This window comes from Suillus subaureus (assembly GCF_016647635.1).
Source record: "Suillus subaureus strain MN1 chromosome Unknown BJ212scaffold_22, whole genome shotgun sequence".
NCBI lineage: Eukaryota > Fungi > Basidiomycota > Agaricomycetes > Boletales > Suillaceae > Suillus > Suillus subaureus.
Genome location: NW_024538578.1, coordinates 594,192 through 612,528, shown reverse-complemented (window position 1 = coordinate 612,528; position 18,337 = coordinate 594,192). Strand labels below are relative to the sequence as shown.

The following is an 18,337-nucleotide window of genomic DNA, read 5'->3' as shown; positions in this document are numbered from 1 at the left end:
TTAATGATATCTCCTGCCCAGCCCAATGTCAATGATTGTGGTACCTCTCAAGGTGCTTCTCACAGTGTCTCTCATGGTATTTCTTGTGGTGCTTCTCGGCATGGTGCTTCTCATGGTGCTTCTTGAAGTGTCTCTCACAGTGCCTCTTATGGCACTCCTTGTGACCATCAGGCTGATGCAAGTAGAATTCCAGCTGTCCAGCATCCTGCTGGTGCTCATATTGTTTCTTGTAGTGTTTCTCATTCTGTCATCAACCAATGCTCAGGCTCATCTATTCCTATTCTCAATACTGCTGTTCAGTGGGAGCCATCAGCAACCATGACACCTGTCATATCCCACAATCTGGACACACGTTCCATCATATTCCCACGCCTTCCGAGCCTACATCCGGACCCCACTTCATATCCAGCTCATTCCCATATCCCCATCCACTGTGTGCTCCACACCTCAGCAGGATCAACTACGCTCCTGATTTACCCCTGAGCTCTGGACCATCGGATCCTCACTGCTAGCCTGATCTGTACAACCCTATCCTGTCCACCCTATGTGCACTCCATCCAGCAAGACATCCAGACTTCACCTCGTCTCAGATTCCAGACTATATCCACCTTCTCATATTCCAGTCCTGTATCCACCTTGTCTTCTGGATCCCCAGATCTCCAGACCTCTGGATATTAACTCCGGACCTATTCCCACCCTCTGTCCGATATCCTGCGCCTATCCCCATTTAGGCATTCTCTGCCTTCTGGCTTTCGGTTACCTCTTGTTCCGTCTTACTTATTGATCCTTGTATGAGTCCTCATCTCCGAGTTCATTTACTTATGTTCCGACTTACTTACTAATGTGTTTCCACATGCTTGTACATAGCCTTGCTCCTTTGCTTACTGATCCCCTCAGATATTGTTCAGTATATAACCCCTGTAGATACTCCTGTAGTTCCTTAGTTTGAATATCAACTTAGAGTTGCCCAATCCTCTCTCGGACTTTGGTCCACCTAAGCCTGTCCTACCCATCAGGCCTAGGGATTGATTCCCTAGGCCGGAGCTCTGCCTTTCTGGCACTTTCCCTCTTTCCAGACTTAGGTCCAATCCCTGTCTCTCTGACTCTACCTTAGAGTAGTCTACCTCTGTTTGCTTCTACATCGGACTTTGTCTGATGTAGCCCCTATTCCTTCTGGACTTCCAGACCTCCTGTCCCTCATACCTCTGGGCATCCTGTCCTTCGGACGTTCCATCCTCCTAACCCTCAGACATCCTGCCCTCTGTACCTTTGGACATCCTGTCCTTCTGTCCTCCATCATCCTGCCCTCCTGCCCTCCTGTCCTCCTGTCCTCCTGTCCTCCTGTCCTCCTGTCCTCCTGTCCTCCTGTTCTCCTGTCCTTCCATCCTGTTTCCTGTAGAAGTATTACCTTGCAGTGGGAACTCTCCTGTGCTCCTCCGGAAGTCCTCTAGTGCTCTCCAGCAGAGTAGCCAGCCTCTGGAAGTCCTCTGGACTTCATTGGACCATCATCAGACCTCATACGAAATGAAGGGCACATACTCAGGTAAGGGGCACAGCGTACAAGCTGAGGCCAAGCCCCTCTGAGTCAGTCTCTCTCCCCCTTGAGCAACATGGTTCTTAACAACACCCCACCATACCGTTACTTGTACTCCTCCTGCTTTCAGTTCCTGTCAGTCAAAATATGTCCATCATTGGAACTGACAAAGGTCATGAAGAGGCAGACGTTGAAGAGGATGAAGATGATGTTGAAGAGGACATTGAGGAGGGCAGAGATTTTGCAGAAGATGATGGTGTTGATAATGAGCTTGAGGGTGGAGATTTTGTGCAAGATGATGATGCTGATGAGATTATGGAGCACAAGGAGGATTTGTATGGGAGTAACACCATCATGCACCCCCCACATCATGGTGATCAAACCTATCCTAGCAGCAAGCAAGTAAGACACCCTATGCAAGCACCTGATCATAGCATGTATTCACAGGATGAGGATGAGGATGGCACAGGAGTGGCTGGCATGGACCATCATTATCAGAATAACCGCTGTGCAAACACAACAATGGCTAGACACTTGTTAAAGTGCCTAACCAAAAATATTGTTGTAGGTCAATGCTCTGCCTAGCTGCTACACTTGCAAGCAAGAATGTTTGACCCTAAAGGGAATTGCTACTGAGAATGGCCGATGATACTAAAGACCCGAAAGTGCGCAGAGTGCGGGAACAAGTGCGCAGGTATGTAGAGTGCAGGAATGCAGAAGTGCGGTTGATGAGCAGTCAATGCAGGAGTGCGAGATGTTAAGGTAAGGGGTAGGGAAGTTTTTAAGGAATGGCACAGGTAACAAGTGAGGGCAAGGGTATTGATTGCACAGGTAGGGAAAGTCAAGACAAGGTGTCCAGGTATAAGGTAACCAATAGGGGCTAAAAGCGCGCACTAATGGTGACTGCTCCTAAGTAAAACCTAAGGGAAGGAAATACTGCAGAAGGGAAGTAAATATGAAGTATTCACTCTAGGCACTTTATACTAGCTAAACCCTCTTGGAAATGGAAAGGACAGGACAGACAGGCAGTAGGAATATGTAAAGACATGTAATAAGGCTGCAACACTTGTTACAACACATGAGGCAATGCAAAATATGTACCAATGAGGTAGGATGGACAATGGACTGATGCAGGACATTTGTAAGGTAGTCTGAAGGCACAGGAAATCGACCACAGGTATGTGCGCAGTGTGGGAGTGAATGCGCAGGTCCACAGAGCGCGGGAATATGTGTCCGGAGTGGGTTGAGTGTGGGAAAAGCGGTCGATGGTTTTGTAGCTTTCCATCACCTATATCAAAAGATGGCCATTGCAAGCCTAGCGGGAATATGATCGTCACACCACACCACTAGCAAGATGGTGCCAAAGTGATTGGGTCTACAGAGTACCAACAAACAAGTTCTGAGTCTTTTGAACACTCCCATAGTCATAAGTACTCACCCATACTATTGCCATGTATTGACACTGTTTCTCAGCCAAATATTGATTATGATATCCTCCAGGCTCACCACATGAAAAATCATCGACCATGTTCTCCATCCCCTATGTATTTGAGCAGTGTATGGAACCACCACCTGAAGACCAAGCATGCTTGCACAAGAAACTCCCAGTCAAGTGATGACCATGACTCTGACCAGCAGGACAACTTGGAGGATCTCAATGAGGTCGATATTGATAGTGGGAGGCACCACTGCACCAAGAAAGCGAAGGGTGCTAATACCAATCGTGGTGCAACTAATGTTGGGTTCTACCCATCACTCTGGCAAAAACTTCTTGACTGCGTGAAGGCTAATTTCAGGCTTTATATTGCTACTTCAGTCCCATTCCCCAACAAAGAGGAATCCATTGGTGGTACCAGAGTCTGTGGTGAAGTGATCATGGAAGTGATTGTACAGTGGCAAGAACAGAAACGCAAACTTGAGAAAGGTATTTTCTTTTCTCTAACTACAGTGTTACTGCCCACTGATACACATACAAAGGCTACTACCCTGAGTTCAAAATAGGGATGGCTACTGTGGTGAGTGCTCTGATTTTTACCAACATATATTTCCATTAACTAAGTCACACAGATCTAGGTCTTTAACAATGCTGTGACATTCTGCAGCAAGATCAAACAGATTGTACTTACTGTCATTCTGATGGTATATGAACTAGCCATCAGCGTCAACAGGAATACAACTGATAGCATCAAACTCAAGGCAACCGCTTTGCTGAAGAAAGCAATGTATTTGCGTGGCCAGCCTGATTCTGAGGTACGTTTTTTGTCATCCTTGATATTCAATTCTAAACATCTAGTAGGGTCATGCATCTAACTTTGCAAACAACACAGTTCACATCGTTTTCCATAAGTCATTTTATGACAATGGATCCAAATCACTAAAGCATTTTGCCAAGTTTCAGAAGACCATCCTGCCTGCAGTGCTCTTCCTTGTTGGTACTATTGTGAGTGCACCTGTAGTATGCTTAAAGTGCATTCACTGATTCTGAGTTTATCCTACCAAGATTTGCAATGTCATCTATATCTACAGTAAATATGACCAGGTAAATGGCGCCAAGCAGACGCCTATTGAGGATTTGGAGACTTCATATGATCGCATTTCTATGCTGTTCAACTGCACAAACAAAGATGCATATCACAGGCTGAAACTTTGTCAAATGCTCAAAGCTTGGGCATTGGAAGGCATGTAAGTTTCAGCATGATTTTTCACAGCAGTAGCAGTCTATTGACCATCAAGTTAGGAATGTACATGGCACCGGCCTTGGTGCTGATGAAGGTGACAACAGCTCAGAGTGGGATGTTGATCTCGCGTAGTTTTACATACTACTACTTACTAGTCCTATCACTGTTTTATTTTGAATTGAATTTTCATTGGCTTTCATATGGGTGTGCTGCTAGCATGCGAGAACAAAAAAAAACTATACTAGCAGTACTGGTAGTGTAATAAGAGTGCTATGGAACGCCATACACCACTGTATGACACTGCATAGCAGGTTTGTGCTATACAGCGTCATACAGCACTACAGTGTTGTGCAGGATTGTGCAGCACTGTGCCAACTGTACCCAACTGCACAGCATGACACATCCAAAGCACACATTATGGCTCAGCTGTGCATGGGGGGACCTTCCTGCAAACCCTGAGTCACTGTACAGCAATATGCAGTGCTACATACCCCATTTGGGTTTTGCTGATGTCTGGTTGGAGATGCATATTAGATACAAGTACATCAAATGGCACAGCAAAAAATAGTGCATGAAAATTCCCAGACAATATCACCCTCATCCAATATTGCAGCATCATTGTGACTTGACTACTTGCAGCTCTCATCACCAAAAACCCAGTGGCCGTATGTGCCATAGTACTGGAAGGAATCAACAAATCATGCCACAATTGATGTAACAGAGCAACAAACCTTTCAGAAGCAGAATTCTGCCCCCATAAAATGCATCCCACGGAAGCTTGCAGGGGTGGTAGCACAAAACTCCTTCCAATCACCTCCTGACAGGAGGTTCTTGAGGTGATGTTCAATACACTGCATACTGTCAACTTTGCTCACTATATTGTATCTGAGAAACCCACTTGCTGACTGGATCCAGGTGAAACACAGCCCTGGGACAATTAATGAGTTGCAAATATGCCAACAAGAAGGATCGACAAACAAGGTCTTTGTACAAGCTCCAGTACAACGCGCAATCTGGTTCATGCTGGTCGACTTCCCAATGACCTATTACGTCGTTTGGACCCTGGATGCAGAATATTAGCTGATTGTACTACTAAGAAATGCAGAGACACCTACATGATCCTTGCACCACTTAGGTGTGTATTCAGCCCTGTGGATTTCTACCAGTGTGGCCATGCAAGCCTTCATGCAGTGTTTGCAGTATGATGGAACATTCACCAGTTGGGCAGTGTACTCTTGAGTGGCATATGTCATGCACATGTGGGATGTCAAGTCGGTCCAAAACATATTCAATCTCAAGTGTTCTTCTTCTTCATGCTTCCATCCATCCTCCACTTCATGTTTGTGTTCATCCGCTTCTCTTCTCCATTGTTCACAAATGCGAGTTCTTTCTTCTTCATCATGCCTCCACCTCTTGTTCACTTCCTCACCATGTTCTTCCACTTCTCTTTCCCATTGTTCACAGATATGAACTTTGTGTTCTTCATCACACCTTAGGCTCTCCTCCACTTCACAATTGTGCCTTTCCACCTCCATTCCCCATTGTTCACAGATATGAATCCTGTCATCATCTTCCAGACACCAGCATTTTTGAGTGTCAATGCGCTTGAGAACTTCTTTCTGGTGTTGGCGAAGTTCAATGTCCCAGTCTTTGCAAATGCGATCTCAGACATCTGGATCTAAGAGATCATTTGAAAGGCTAATGGAGAACATGACAATCATGATTACAACAATCAAGATAGCGATGAGTGCTGCATAGACACAGGGAGATTGATAACGATGTGAAGGCTTGTGAGACCCTATCAGAGGGTCTGCCTCTGACGAGCTGCAAGGCTTATCATCACTCATCAAATATCAACCTATTACCGAGACTTACACACCTAGGATAGTAAGGTGGGGGACTGCACACTCACATTAGTATCAATGGCTCCAAGAGCAGTCAAGACGGTATCTTACCTGCCATGCCGCCTCATCTTGGGGAGTTTCTTAGCGAATAGTTGTTGACTAACAATACTCAATGATATGAATCTACCAGATACTGACAGTGACAAGGTCACCAGGTATGGGGCTATCTTTGATTATTTGGGCCTCATAATGGAGTTAGCTGAATGAGGAAGGGGCTCAAGAACTTTTATCGGTAGATTCAAATTTCAGTCGGAGTCATGGAATTGAGGGTGTGCAAATGAATGGCAAATACATAGTACAGCATGACAGGGAGGACACCTTTGACACCAAGTTGCTGGCTCCTTACCATTAATCTTTCACCAGACGAGGATTAGCCCATGCTACACGAGTCTTGGACATGTGCAATGGCCTACAATTGAAGCAAGGTAAATGATTGTGTTAACAAAAGTGTGGCACAGGTATGCCGTTGTCGGAAATTTCCAGCGGGCATTATAATTATAATTGGGCCGTGTCGTTATGCCGTTTTAATCCATCAGAATGCCGTAAAAGAATTTCCGACATGTTAAAAGTATGCTCGGAGTCGTAATACTAGGGTACACATTTCCAAATAGCAAATCAAATCATACCTGAACGCTAGCGCTGAGCTCGAGCAACCTCCATAACAAATATTCTTCGGGATTCTATCACTAAGGCCTAAGGATTCATATGTACGTCTTGAATGAGTTGTATGATTCATCAGGGAAACGTAATTCACTACAGAGCGCTGTAGCACATTAATTCAAGCAGCTGATGTTTATTGACTCCTTGTTATAAATACTACAATGTGCATGCATGTGGCTCCTCCTCGCTTTTGTAGACAGATATGGCCCTACCAGGCTAGTCCAGCAACTGGCACGCATGCATGTGACACATAGCACGTAACTGAACTGATCCGAATTTCGAGCGCATCATTCATTCAACATGCTCTTATTCGCTACAATTGGACTTGGAATCGATTGCATTATTTACCCCTTCCCTCCGCGCTTGATATGTTCCCTCCATGGCACTGGCAGACTGGGGCAGTCATATTTGGTCTACTAGGCGTTACCGTCTATTCCTACCGTTCTTGCACATCTAAATCCCGTCAACTGCCCCTACCTCCTGGTCCGTCAGAGCCTCCTCTTGGGCGATAGTACGTCGTTGTTATGCGATGAGCGTCACATACTGATTGGCACAACGACAGTCCACCCAGGAAGATTGCCCAGTGGATAGCAGAATATGGACCAGTCATATCTCTCAACGATGGAAAAAATGTACTAGTCATCGTCGGACGTCACCAAGTATGACCGCATTTTGTAGCATATTACTATCGGGGCATTCACATCTTTGACAGGAAGCGATTGACATCATGGAGAAGCAGGGCACATTTCTTGCAGACCGGCCTCCTTCGGTCGCTGGCGGTGAAATCCTCGGGAGAGGAATGCGATTCGTCCAACTTCGCCTTGGGGGGAGGCTCCGCAAATTTCGCAAGTAGGCAACACGTCAGTTGAATTAAAACTCGGCCGTCTCACCATCCCAATCACATCAGATCTTCGCACTGCCATCTCCAAGTGAGGACCGCTCAGACTTACGAGCCGATACAGCTCGCACATGCACGTGAGATCATTCTGGACATACTGCACGAGCCCAAATTGCACCAGCAGCATATCAAGCGGTACGTCTATTCCCTATTCTCGCTCTTCACCTGGTGACATCCGCGCATAGTTTCGCAGCATCTGTAATTATGCGTGTCGTCTATGGGAAAACAACCCCTACAACACTTGATGACCCGTATCTGGTGCGGCTGCAAAAGATGATCCCAAGGGTTCAGTACGCAATGTCACCAGGCGCGTACCTCGTTGACAAGTACCCAATCCTCAAATATATTCCTGGTTATGGACGAGATTTGAAACAGTGGGGACAGGATGAATACGATATGTTAACCGGCCAGCTGAAGTGGGTTAAAAGTCAAGTGGTACGGACCCTTCTTCTGTTATTACATCAATTTCGACATAACCTACAACAGGAAAGCAACACTGCCCCCCATTCAGTCACAAAGGATCTCCTCCTACACCCCGACGACAACAAACTGTCTGAGGCAGAGATAGCATATCTTTCCGGGTCCCTCATCGGAGCAGGCTTCGATACAGTAAGCAAAGAAATGGATACACATCAGCTCAACCTAACTTGCAAAATTTTAGACTGCTGTCGCAACTTCAACGGTGTTAATGGCTGCTGCACGTTTCCCACACGCACAAGCTCGCGTACACGAGGAGCTGGAAGCTGTGGTTGGCAGAGAAACTCGTATGCATGTAAATCTCGTTGTAGTCCAAAACTAACTGACCTTGTGCCACAGCTCCCACTTTCGAGGACTGGTCACAGCTTGTTCAGCTTCGAGCCTTCATTTTAGAAGCTCTTCGATGGAGGCCTGTCAACCCAACAGGTGAGGCAGGGAGGCACACTTAAGGTCACTTGGTTGATCGGAGTTCCAGGATTCCCGCACCGCGCAACGAAAGATATAATTTGGGTATATCGCACAAAATCACAAATCAAATTTGAACTCATCATCATCACAGAATGGCATGTGCATCCCCACTGGCGCCATTATCTCCGGAAGTCATTGGTAGGTACACGCCAGGATTTATTTTTACAATCTTTTACTTCGTTCTTCAGGAGCATCGGGCGTGACCCCTCCGTCTTCCACGATCCCGAAGAATTCAATCCACAACGATGGATCGGTTTGGACGGAGAAATCAAAGAGGACATGAAGATGTTCACTTTTGGTTTTGGAAGACGGTAGATATCAGTTCCTTATTTCACCAGGTTTCCGCTGAACATATTTTAGTGTATGCCCGGGGATGCATATTGCTAGACGGTGAGCCGACAGCATGGCTTCATGATTGTTTGTCTCATTGCACCCACCACGTTTCAGATCAGTATACATCGCTATCGCTCTTATATTATGGTCCTTCGTGGTGGCAGAAGACCCTAGCAATCCTATTGACGACACTGCTTTTACCCCTGGAGTGGTATCACACCAGATGCCTTTCAGCCTGATATTCAAGCCCCGCATGGATGAAGCATTGTTGGGAAACATTTTCTGTTAGATGGCATATAGGAGGCTTCCGCTTCGCGTGGCTGTTGGTACAGCGATCTAGATATCTTCTTGGGTCCGTCACAGTTTCTCTGATTAGTCATGTACTGTCATATTTCCTGCTATGCATCATATGCTTTCCGTGTAAATACTTAGAACAACATCAGGGTGCGGTTGTATTTCGATGGACAGGTTTGTGACAATGCGAGACCATAAACCCACTCATCACTCCTTCGAGTGCAGAAGATTGTGGAATTGGTTGCTGTGTGGATACATGCCACAGCCATCAACGCAAACCATCCAAGAGGTAAATCCCGCCTCGCACAGAGTTATACACTGCAAAACACTTTTAGCATCTTGCTCTGCAAATGCCCCAGTCGAATCAAAAAGACAGGCGTACAAAACAAACTGGGCGCTCAGCCTGCCAATTGTTGAAGAACCACTCGTGCATGGGCAGAACAATTAGTATACCCGCGACAATTTAATTGCGGGCCAAGTTCAAGGGGACGCGGTCGGTTCCCTTGGGTGCGTTCGTCACGATGGTGAGAACCTGTCTGTGATACGAACTCCAGGTGATATGATGCGTTTCGAGTGATTCCTGGTCGGGTGTGAAGACTCTGGCTAACCTTGCAATTGCAAAAGGTGTAAGCAGACCATTTCCGGTGACCATAGTCTCAATCAAAGCTTTTATCCCCGTAACTGACCTAACCAGCGAAGAAACGTTGGACAGAAGTCATTTTTACTGCACTCGATGGAGTGCATCTATGACTTGTAACGCCTGCTTAAGAGTACAATAGTCATTCAATCAAAGTTCAACTAGGCAGCATCTGTAACCATACAAAGGTGGAAGCAAGGAGTTCCTGTGAGTTCTTACGAGGCTAATATCATTTGAACTTGTTCAGGAGAAGATTCACTCTTCGCATCTCTCCTCGTGATGCCTCCAAGCGTGTCTAGTGCGCGCCCCGCAAGATTGAAGCCATCCTCTCCACCAATGCCTGTCCACATCGGCGCCGACTGGTTAGGAGCTTGATCGGTGATAGAAATGATGAATACGCATGATCACATCCACCTTGGGGGGCGAGAACCCAGTGGTCAGCGATGAACTCCTGGCTGGAACAGGCGGCGGGGACATAAAAGAGGCTGAGGCACTGGATGAAGAACCGAGGGTGGGCTTGGTGGCTCCAGATCGGAATAGCCTGACATTGAATGCACCGCTCGTTTGAGGACTCTGTGTGTTGCTCATCTTCCAGCCTATATGGTGGGGGAGGAGCCTCGTCTACCGCTGCACCTCTTTCTTTTGCAGCCCAATCGTGATGTTCTCATTGAGCTTCCTTCCACTGCTCTGCCTCTTCCTCGTGAGCTGTCTTACCTTCATACCTGGAGCGTGTTGCCCAATAATCCTGTAACTCCTTGACGGGAAATGTCTCGTGTATCATGGGATCACTGCGTAATGACTCAGTGGCGAAACCAGTTACGCGCATATATCAATCTGACGGAAGCGAATGGCCATCGGTGTCGAGCGCTAGAACGTCATATTAGTCCCACATGGCCACGTAAATGATGTCCACCTCTGCACGTCAAACAGCATATATTTACCTCCAGAGAAACCAGTCCCCGTTGCATTTTATGTCGCTGAGTTACCATTGTCCGCCAGAGAGAGATTAGTATGACCCTGTAGAATATATATAACAATCAATAGGACAGGTATTACCAAACCTACCATGGGTATGTAATCTACTCTTGTTTTGCCTTCATCTCTTTGCTTCAAAAAATCGAAGTCCTATTTGACTGTTTCATTCCCCCAGCATTCCGCATCCTCTTCGTTTCCGTAACGCCCGACAGTCCAAGGGCACACTAGTGTATCAAACTCTTCTGTCCAGACTCGCAAGAACTCGGGTCTGGCTCGCTGTCAGATGTCGACGTGCGCCAGTGTCCAGGACCCAGGTACATCTGCCATAAGATAAATACCGCCTGGTGTGGAGGAACGAGAGAAATTAGTGATAGATCAGATGACTGGAGAGTGGTTGCTGTCATTGAATCCAAACCTGGTGGGGAACATGAACTAAACAATCAGTTATATGTATCATTGATATGCTCATTGAAAGAGTTCAGTGCTTCAAGTTTGCGGCCGACGGTGTGAGCACATAGTATTGAGACGTGGAAAAAAAGAGCACAGCTTTGCACATCTTTTCGTGATGGGAAATTGGAATGTTTTTGTGTTTGATAGATCCTCATGACCTCAGACCTCCTCCCACTAACGCGTACGTTGGGTGTCGGGGACATCAATATCATACTATTTGGCGGCAAGCTCACCTGTAAGCTTCGCATCCCAGATTTTGGTCAAGGACTCCAGAGGTTGAGTGCCGCGGGTCGTCTCCACCAGTCGCAAACATGGTTGCGTCTGGTGAGTAGACGACTGTCTCCACTTGATCGTGTCCTGTCTCAATTGGACTGATGATCTGATGATCGTCTCTCCGTTCTCCATGTCTATTGCCTTGCAATCCTATCGGAGGATCCGTTCATCACTTGACCACCATCTCGACTCCAGCAGACAGACTGCGCTCTATTAGTACGTCCCGTCCATTTCACCATGATCTTGCCTGTGTCGATGTCCCACAACCTCACTCCACCATCTGACCTTTCACTGACCACTTGGATCCAAGTTCCAGATTAACTCGGTGTGTCCTTCAAGTTTCTGATGAGGCGTTATCACTGATCTCTCCTGCCTCCCCATGATAGGTGAAGAGATAATGAACTACTGGTAGCAGCTCCGTCTCGGCTTTCATTCAGTAAAGTTCAAAATCAACCCTTGCAAAAACATGCTTCTTCGCAGGTCTAGGTATGTTGATACAATGAGTGTTTTGGCCAATCAAAGTTGAGCACAAGAAGTTCGAGCTGATACATTTTCACAGCTTCGTTCCACCATTCCCTCTTATCGAGGTTCATGCAAAAGAACGTGAAGGTTCTCCGACCTTCGTGCACTTCACAACTGTCCTTATTCATTTTATATGCTCACGCTTAGGCATTCCAGCATGAATCATTACACATACACTCCAGCAGACTCGGAAGTGCTCTTCTACGGAAATGCCCTGTTTATTTTTATCTTCTCGCCGACGGTACCTTAAAGCCACAGGTCTTCAAGGAATATCGATTCACTGTGGATGGGGTTAGACAGGTGCAGATCGACCTAACAGGCGGAAAAACTACAGGAAAACTTGTAGTCAAAGTCAGTGATTGACCGAATGTTGCACGACGTTTCAGTCAAGACCGAAGCCAACACAATGTAACCTTGCTTATATCGCGATTTATATACAAGTGCGGGGCACACGGGTATGCATACTGTGGTAGACGCAGTTTTGGAAGTGGGCCCTGGGGGTCCTTGTCAGTGTTTATTCCAGACACGGAGTCAATTGAATGATTCATCGAGTATCCTCAACGCGGGGTGTGTCGTCTATCATCAGTCTGCCTGCATCCAACAAAGTCAAAGAGTTCAATGGTCGAGTCCTCTAGAGCTGGAATCCTCGCATTCAATGCCTTCCGCTGCTCGTTATCATCACCTCCTTGTTTGTAATAGGTCATTCGACGTCGATGAGGCATGTTCATCTATCTTTTGCACTAATGGTATCTATTGTATATGATAAACAAGATGATCCAGACTCGTGGATAGGATGAGGATAGCGAGACTTGATTCGATTAACAGAAATCGTGCGGCCTCGGTCGAAGCGAAAACGAATGGAAGGAGCGAACTTGTGACGTTGATGGTAATAACCCATCAGCCAAGTGACTTGGGTGTGCATTTTAGTTGTACAGTACTCCCTGCATATAACAAGATCGCTCTGCGAGGCACTTACGATGTTTTACAGCGTACTAACAAATAGTAAGAAATTGACTAGTGGTTTGGCTGTCTGCACATATATATGTTAGTTATTTCAGCCTGGCTCGTGGTAAAGGTGACGTTATAAGTTACCACGCCGAGGCGTGACCGTGGCATACCACGATTAACACTTAGTACTCCCAGCTTATCACTACTCTCCTTAATCTACGTGACGCGCGCTCGAAGCTCCCTATGACAGGGTACAACCACGTGTCAACGTTAACCCGCTGCCACTATGAACTTCCTGACAGACATTGAATCATCTTATTCCAGTTTCGCTTGTCGGTGTTCAGTCCGTGTTACTGTTAGCACTAGCTCGTATATTTGAGAAGGAAACTGACGACGACATATTGTTTTCAACTTGAACAAGAGCGTGACTGTATTGGGGTTCAGGTGGGTCGGTACTAAGAATGTAGTAGGGGAGGAATGGTTGATGAAAAGGGAATTGGCCTTTCAGTACGTACGGTATTACAGGGATGTCACAGTGAAGACTCGGAGGTGCCAAGGAGACTTGAAACCTGATTTTCTTGAGTACCTTCAAGTTCACGTCTGTCAAATGTCAAACCAAGACCACTATAGGGAAAAACAAAGGCAGCTCCATTGACATGTCTGTTCTACGACCTTCAGTTGTCGCGTACATGATAAGAAGACATAAAAGGTCTTGAATGGCCTAGTGGTGCCGGTCGATTGTGCCGAAGCCATTGAGTGAGATCACCTTTCCACAGTTCCACAGGCGCCCACTGGCTGGTGTTTTACCTAAGGCCGGCTATGAAAAACTACAATAGCCAGGTGTGTTGCTGTGGCCCTGTGGTTTGCGGAGTGTTGAATTTAAATAGGGACGCGATGGTTGGTGGAACGGTAGAATTATTTCCTCCTTCACATTTCCATCTCCAACATCTCAACCTCCTTTGCGTTAACATGCAGATATCCTACTCAAACGTCGATTTACCACTGGTCTCAGCTACCATTGGTGAGATGCAGGGAACTGTAAGTGCTTGGCTTTGGAGATATTGGCGTCTGAATATAATAACAAACATCTACTTCAACAGTCAGACGTGATTTTGTGCGAGGAATCGGGTCTTGAAACCGTCAGGAATGGTGTCAGCTATCGTCAACGGCAGCTCGTCGAAGAAAAGACCAATATTATTCAGTCCAACGCTTCTCCCAAGCAATTTTCATCGACTATTTGGCGGTTGCCAACGGAAATACTCTCGGAAATTTTCCTTTACTGTCTGCCAGAAGACAGACTCTTGTCGCCCGCACCAGCGCTGGCTCCCGTGTTGTTGACCACAATTTGTCGACGATGGAGGGAGGTTGCTTTGGGCTTGCCAAGTTTATGGTGCACGCTGCAGTTAGTCGGGGACGATGACTGGCACAAGAGAGCTTTCTTCTACGACTCCTGGCTCAAGCGATCCAGAGGACATCCGCTCTCACTCTCACTGGAGTGTTTCTCTAACTTGAGCGAGCCACAAAGCCTGCTCCAGGAATACATTCCACAAATCTCGTCTCTCCAGCTTGAATTTTCTGATTGCGACGGCCCCTTCATCATGGAAGACTTCCATGCACTCAAAGAGCTCACTATAAACAACTACGGTTTCGACCCCAAGCGAGCTATTGACCTGCTCCCTCGCGAAATTGCCGGTTAATCTGCGTAGACTCAACATGGCGGGTCTGTTGTTCGACCGCAGGCAGTTAGATTTCTTCAGTGATTCCGCATGGGCCCGTCTCACACATGTCGAGATCAACATAAATGGACTAGATGCATTCCCCCGCATACTCCATCTATGCCCTAACCTCTCTTCCGTCACGGTGTTTGGAATATTCGACCCCATTCAGACCCCAGAACCAATCACGCACACCAATCTTCAAACCTTACGCATGTATGGAGATGCATTGTGTAACCAAGGCGGTGATCTTGGCCTATTCGAGGTTATCACACTCCCCAACCTTCGCGTCGTTGAAGTTCGCCATATGGGGCAGTGGCCACATGAAGAGTTCAAGGAATTTTTGACGCGGTCAAAATGTCCCCTGGAGAGTCTGACTTTCGGGAGTGCAGTGTGGACGACAGATCAGCAGCGAGCTGAATATGTTACCCTTCTTCCTTCCCTCGAATTAACTGCAGAGCCCGATAGCGATTTCAATATATTCGAATTAATAGGAGATCTGTAGGCGACTCTGCTACTCAAACAGATAGTCAGTGACTACCACCTATTTCACGAAATGATGACACTTACTTATACTCTTACAAGTGGTTGATGCTATATGGATACAAAGGGGACCTTGGGGCGTTTTTTCAAGGGGAGTTATTCGTAGGAAGGATGGTCTAGAGGGAGGGCGAGGGAAATTGCGGTGCTTTCATTGCTCAATGTACATATTTCTTGAAGTCTAAACGCCATCGCTCACTGATGTTGAGTTCTGGAGAACGATGGATTATTCGAAATAATTATGTAGTTTTACATCCAGAAAATCTAAAGATACACCTCGTCTAGCGCGTATAACCAGTACCAATGCCATTCAAGAAGGGGTCATTACTGAAGTTATAGACAGAGCATCCGCGCTGGATAGTCTGATTGCAGGAGAAGCACCATTCATTAGTATTGTTGATCGGAATCGTATTGACCTGAATGAATGAATCTGTGAGCAAGAAATTATACGCGCTGTATAGAGCAGCTCACAGTAAGTTGTTGAATAAAACTGTTAAGGCTGATGCTCGTGTTGCCGAATATCTCAAGTTGACCGAATTGGCTATCCTCAGTGCCGTTCTTAAACTTCATGCTGACCTCGTACTGACCCTGCGAGTTCTGTGACAACTCGAGGGCAACGACAGAAGCATAGTTGGCTGTGAATTAGTGTCAGTCTGCAGGGCCGAACTCATACACTATTGATACTGACGGATACCACTAATCCCGGGATTAGTCAGGGTAGCGTTGGTGACGTTAAACAGACTGATGAATGGCTTGTAATCGATTTCCTGAATATTCATCTTGACTTTGTTAGAACTCTTTGTCATGTTGCCCAAAGCCCAGAAGACCTCCGGGAAGAGTGTCCGAATGGCAACTGCAGCAAGGTTAGTCGGACGCGTTTTTGTAATGGAATCCTAACTTACCTTGTCCGATGCTACTTGACGTAGAATCGGTGAAGACATTGCGTTGCACCCAATCGGCATAATAGCGAGCTTGCTGGAGGAAAGTGGGAGGTAGGGTCTTGTAATAGGTCTGGTTATAAGTGTACTGGACATTGACATAGTCATATATCTGCGAGACGATGAATTCAGTCTGAAAATATTCAAATGTGCCCTTACATTCCACTACGCAATTTCGTTCAAGTTAGAAAAGCTTTGACAGATGCGCTGAAGTGACATACCATGTTCGTGAAGTTGTTACTGACGCCTCCCAAGTAAGGCTTTAATGCAGTCAGGAAGGGCGCGGCAGTGGTAGACATGTTTATGAATGAAGACGAAGCGTAAAGCCGGATTAGATGATCTTGGAAATACTAGGTTTCCGGGCGTTATGAAGTGACCTCCCGAAGATACAATAGATTTCATACCTCGCACTCCATCCAGCTCGTGAGAGACGGACTCTGCCAATACTCCAAAGATTGTACTGCAGCACATTAGTTAGAGAACCAACGAGTAACTGTGACTGACTTGCCTGGAATATATTGGTATCCCCCAAGAGGAGGGGTGACCTTTGTACCATTCGCCAAAGTTATCTGTGACTTTTGTGTGGATGGATAGAGACCCTGAAGCAGAGCATATGCGGAGTTCAGGATACCATTTCCTCCACCGGCGTCTGAGCGGACTGCCAGCTGATCGATGTTTACCACGTCAGTGCTGATATTCTGGATGAAAGATGGCGAATCGGGATTGAGATATGTATTACGAAGGAAGCTCCCGAGTTCAAATTCTTGTTGCTAAACATTCGTGAGCAAGATCCAGTATTATAGCGCAGAGCTCTCACCTCTCCAAGAGGGGTGACGTATGATTGGGTGGAGTTGTATGTAGTTGGGTCTTGGTAGTATATCGTGCTGTCGCCGTGGCGGGTCAAAAGAACAACACCGATGAGTCCCGCTGCGGTAGTAGTGTTGACCATGACTGGAACTGTTGGATCTGTAGTGATGAGTTTCGCCGTTGTCCATTGGCACTTTATAGCACATTAATGTGCATAGCAGTTTAACCCATCTTGACTAGCGTCATTTGACTAGAGTGTCACAGACAGGGCGAATACTGCCAAGCTTAGTTACAAAGCTTTTAGCGCTTCAGCTAGTAGCATTGGCTCAAACCTTTAGTTACGACGCTTGAAGGGATAAGTCCTCCAGGCACTAAAATATGACACTCGTTACCATACTAGAGCCGCTACTAGTGTATGTCACACAGCGATTAAGTCATGTCGCAACTCACGAACACCGCCAGGCATCAACGCGCAACAACACAGCACGACGGATGGATGCTATTGTCACCGAGCCTCCGGTTTCAAGAACGCACGAAGACAGGCCGGCAGGGGGCGAAGTGCGGGAAACAGCGAGATCCAATTCCGCAACAAAACTTGTCAAGACATTGAAGTGCCGATATCGGCGGTTTCAAGACACAAGAATAATGGGTGAGGGTGGCTTTTCAGACGCTGCCACAGGCTGAAAACAACGTGGAGGAGTGCGCATTGGAGCCGAGGAAGGTAGAAACAGCAATTGATGCGGTCCTAGCGAGATGTCTTTTACGAGTAGGGGCCGCCAGTCAGTAGTGCAAACCGATCATGGCGAGCGAGTATGCAACGAAAGCTGTGTTCCCTCCAACTACTAGGAATTAATGTTTATAAAGACGGCTACCGCTTAGTCACCGTCAGGCAATGTTACCTCATATTTCCAGTCATTTGCTGTCCTGTATGCATTTTGAACATAGACCAATCAATGAAAATCACAGGTTGTGGCCAGTGCTACTGGTTATGGAGGTGAATGATGAATTAATGAAGGTGAAGGCAGGAGAAAGTTGGAGTTTGGACGGAGTGGATACAATTGACACCGAACCGCTGGAAATGCGCGTTTGTATGCTTTTACAAACATTGTAGTTTATTGTAGATCCACAAGCTCACGTTAGGACAATGCATACAACGAGCAGTGAAATTGAGATGTTTAGGGAAAAAGTTTGGAACGACTCAAAAACACGACTGTCTGTCCTTATTGCAACTGGACGCACGACAGTACGTTTCCGAGTCGGAGGCCCTCGCACTGCTCACTTTCGTG

General features: G+C 46.5%; 6 protein-coding genes across 6 annotated transcripts; 3 read left to right on the top strand and 3 right to left on the bottom strand.

Annotated features, from left to right (window-relative positions):
- Nucleotides 1-1,681: 1,681 nt before the first annotated feature.
- BJ212DRAFT_1482371 (uncharacterized protein) lies at nt 1,682-4,344 on the top strand (the record flags this gene model as incomplete). Its single annotated transcript, XM_041340407.1, has 7 exons — nt 1,682-1,936; nt 3,008-3,458; nt 3,512-3,549; nt 3,608-3,784; nt 3,831-3,974; nt 4,035-4,216; nt 4,272-4,344. 7 exons carry the CDS (start codon nt 1,682-1,684, stop codon nt 4,342-4,344), a joined length of 1,320 nt encoding a protein of 439 aa, XP_041191661.1.
- A 608-nt stretch (nt 4,345-4,952) lies between these two features.
- On the bottom strand, nt 4,953-5,636 carry BJ212DRAFT_1241456 (uncharacterized protein; the record flags this gene model as incomplete). Its single annotated transcript, XM_041329597.1, has 4 exons — nt 4,953-5,063; nt 5,111-5,140; nt 5,191-5,274; nt 5,322-5,636. Coding segments are annotated over 4 exons (540 nt in total), but the record flags the coding sequence as incomplete, so codon positions are not given.
- Nucleotides 5,637-6,964: 1,328 nt separating this feature from the next.
- BJ212DRAFT_1365182 (cytochrome P450) lies at nt 6,965-9,373 on the top strand. The gene is made up of 13 exons (XM_041336062.1): nt 6,965-7,287; nt 7,339-7,435; nt 7,489-7,625; nt 7,684-7,809; nt 7,860-8,109; nt 8,161-8,283; nt 8,336-8,438; nt 8,491-8,577; nt 8,627-8,661; nt 8,711-8,757; nt 8,808-8,930; nt 8,980-9,009; nt 9,067-9,373. Exons 1-13 carry the CDS (start codon nt 7,145-7,147, stop codon nt 9,239-9,241), a joined length of 1,476 nt encoding a protein of 491 aa, XP_041191659.1. The 5' UTR covers nt 6,965-7,144; the 3' UTR covers nt 9,242-9,373.
- Nucleotides 9,374-10,016: 643 nt separating this feature from the next.
- BJ212DRAFT_1514974 (uncharacterized protein) lies at nt 10,017-10,709 on the bottom strand (the record flags this gene model as incomplete). Its single annotated transcript, XM_041341672.1, has 3 exons — nt 10,017-10,253; nt 10,298-10,522; nt 10,598-10,709. The coding sequence occupies 3 exons, from the start codon at nt 10,707-10,709 to the stop codon at nt 10,099-10,101; spliced, it is 492 nt and encodes a 163-aa protein (XP_041191658.1). The 3' UTR covers nt 10,017-10,098.
- A 3,236-nt stretch (nt 10,710-13,945) lies between these two features.
- On the top strand, nt 13,946-15,271 carry BJ212DRAFT_1482367 (uncharacterized protein; the record flags this gene model as incomplete). Its single annotated transcript, XM_041340406.1, has 3 exons — nt 13,946-14,089; nt 14,152-14,743; nt 14,799-15,271. The coding sequence occupies 3 exons, from the start codon at nt 13,946-13,948 to the stop codon at nt 15,269-15,271; spliced, it is 1,209 nt and encodes a 402-aa protein (XP_041191657.1).
- BJ212DRAFT_388807 (histidine phosphatase superfamily) lies at nt 15,168-17,520 on the bottom strand. The gene is made up of 10 exons (XM_041343079.1): nt 17,502-17,520; nt 17,062-17,447; nt 16,753-17,014; nt 16,649-16,704; nt 16,466-16,594; nt 16,404-16,409; nt 16,209-16,356; nt 15,995-16,159; nt 15,778-15,941; nt 15,168-15,722 (listed from the first exon to the last, which is right to left on the bottom strand). Exons 2-10 carry the CDS (start codon nt 17,191-17,193, stop codon nt 15,588-15,590), a joined length of 1,197 nt encoding a protein of 398 aa, XP_041191656.1. The 5' UTR covers nt 17,194-17,447; nt 17,502-17,520; the 3' UTR covers nt 15,168-15,587.
- Between the last annotated feature and the right edge of the window lie 817 nt (nt 17,521-18,337).

What these genes read in the sequence shown, in the direction of transcription:
- BJ212DRAFT_388807 (XM_041343079.1), bottom strand. Translation starts at nt 17,193, where the DNA reads ATGGTCAACACTACTACCGCAGCGGGACTCATCGGTGTTGTTCTTTTG. An exon ending in TCCCGGGATTAGTGGTATCC is followed by an intron (nt 15,942 to 15,994) that starts GTCAGTATCAAT and finishes ACTAATTCACAG; the next exon opens with CCAACTATGCTTCTGTCGTT. An exon ending in GTTTTATTCAACAACTTACT is followed by an intron (nt 15,723 to 15,777) that starts GTGAGCTGCTCT and finishes TCATTCATTCAG; the next exon opens with GTCAATACGATTCCGATCAA.
- BJ212DRAFT_1365182 (XM_041336062.1), top strand. Translation starts at nt 7,145, where the DNA reads ATGTTCCCTCCATGGCACTGGCAGACTGGGGCAGTCATATTTGGTCTA. An exon ending in GAGCCTCCTCTTGGGCGATA is followed by an intron (nt 7,288 to 7,338) that starts GTACGTCGTTGT and finishes GCACAACGACAG; the next exon opens with TCCACCCAGGAAGATTGCCC. An exon ending in ACTTTTGGTTTTGGAAGACG is followed by an intron (nt 8,931 to 8,979) that starts GTAGATATCAGT and finishes AACATATTTTAG; the next exon opens with TGTATGCCCGGGGATGCATA.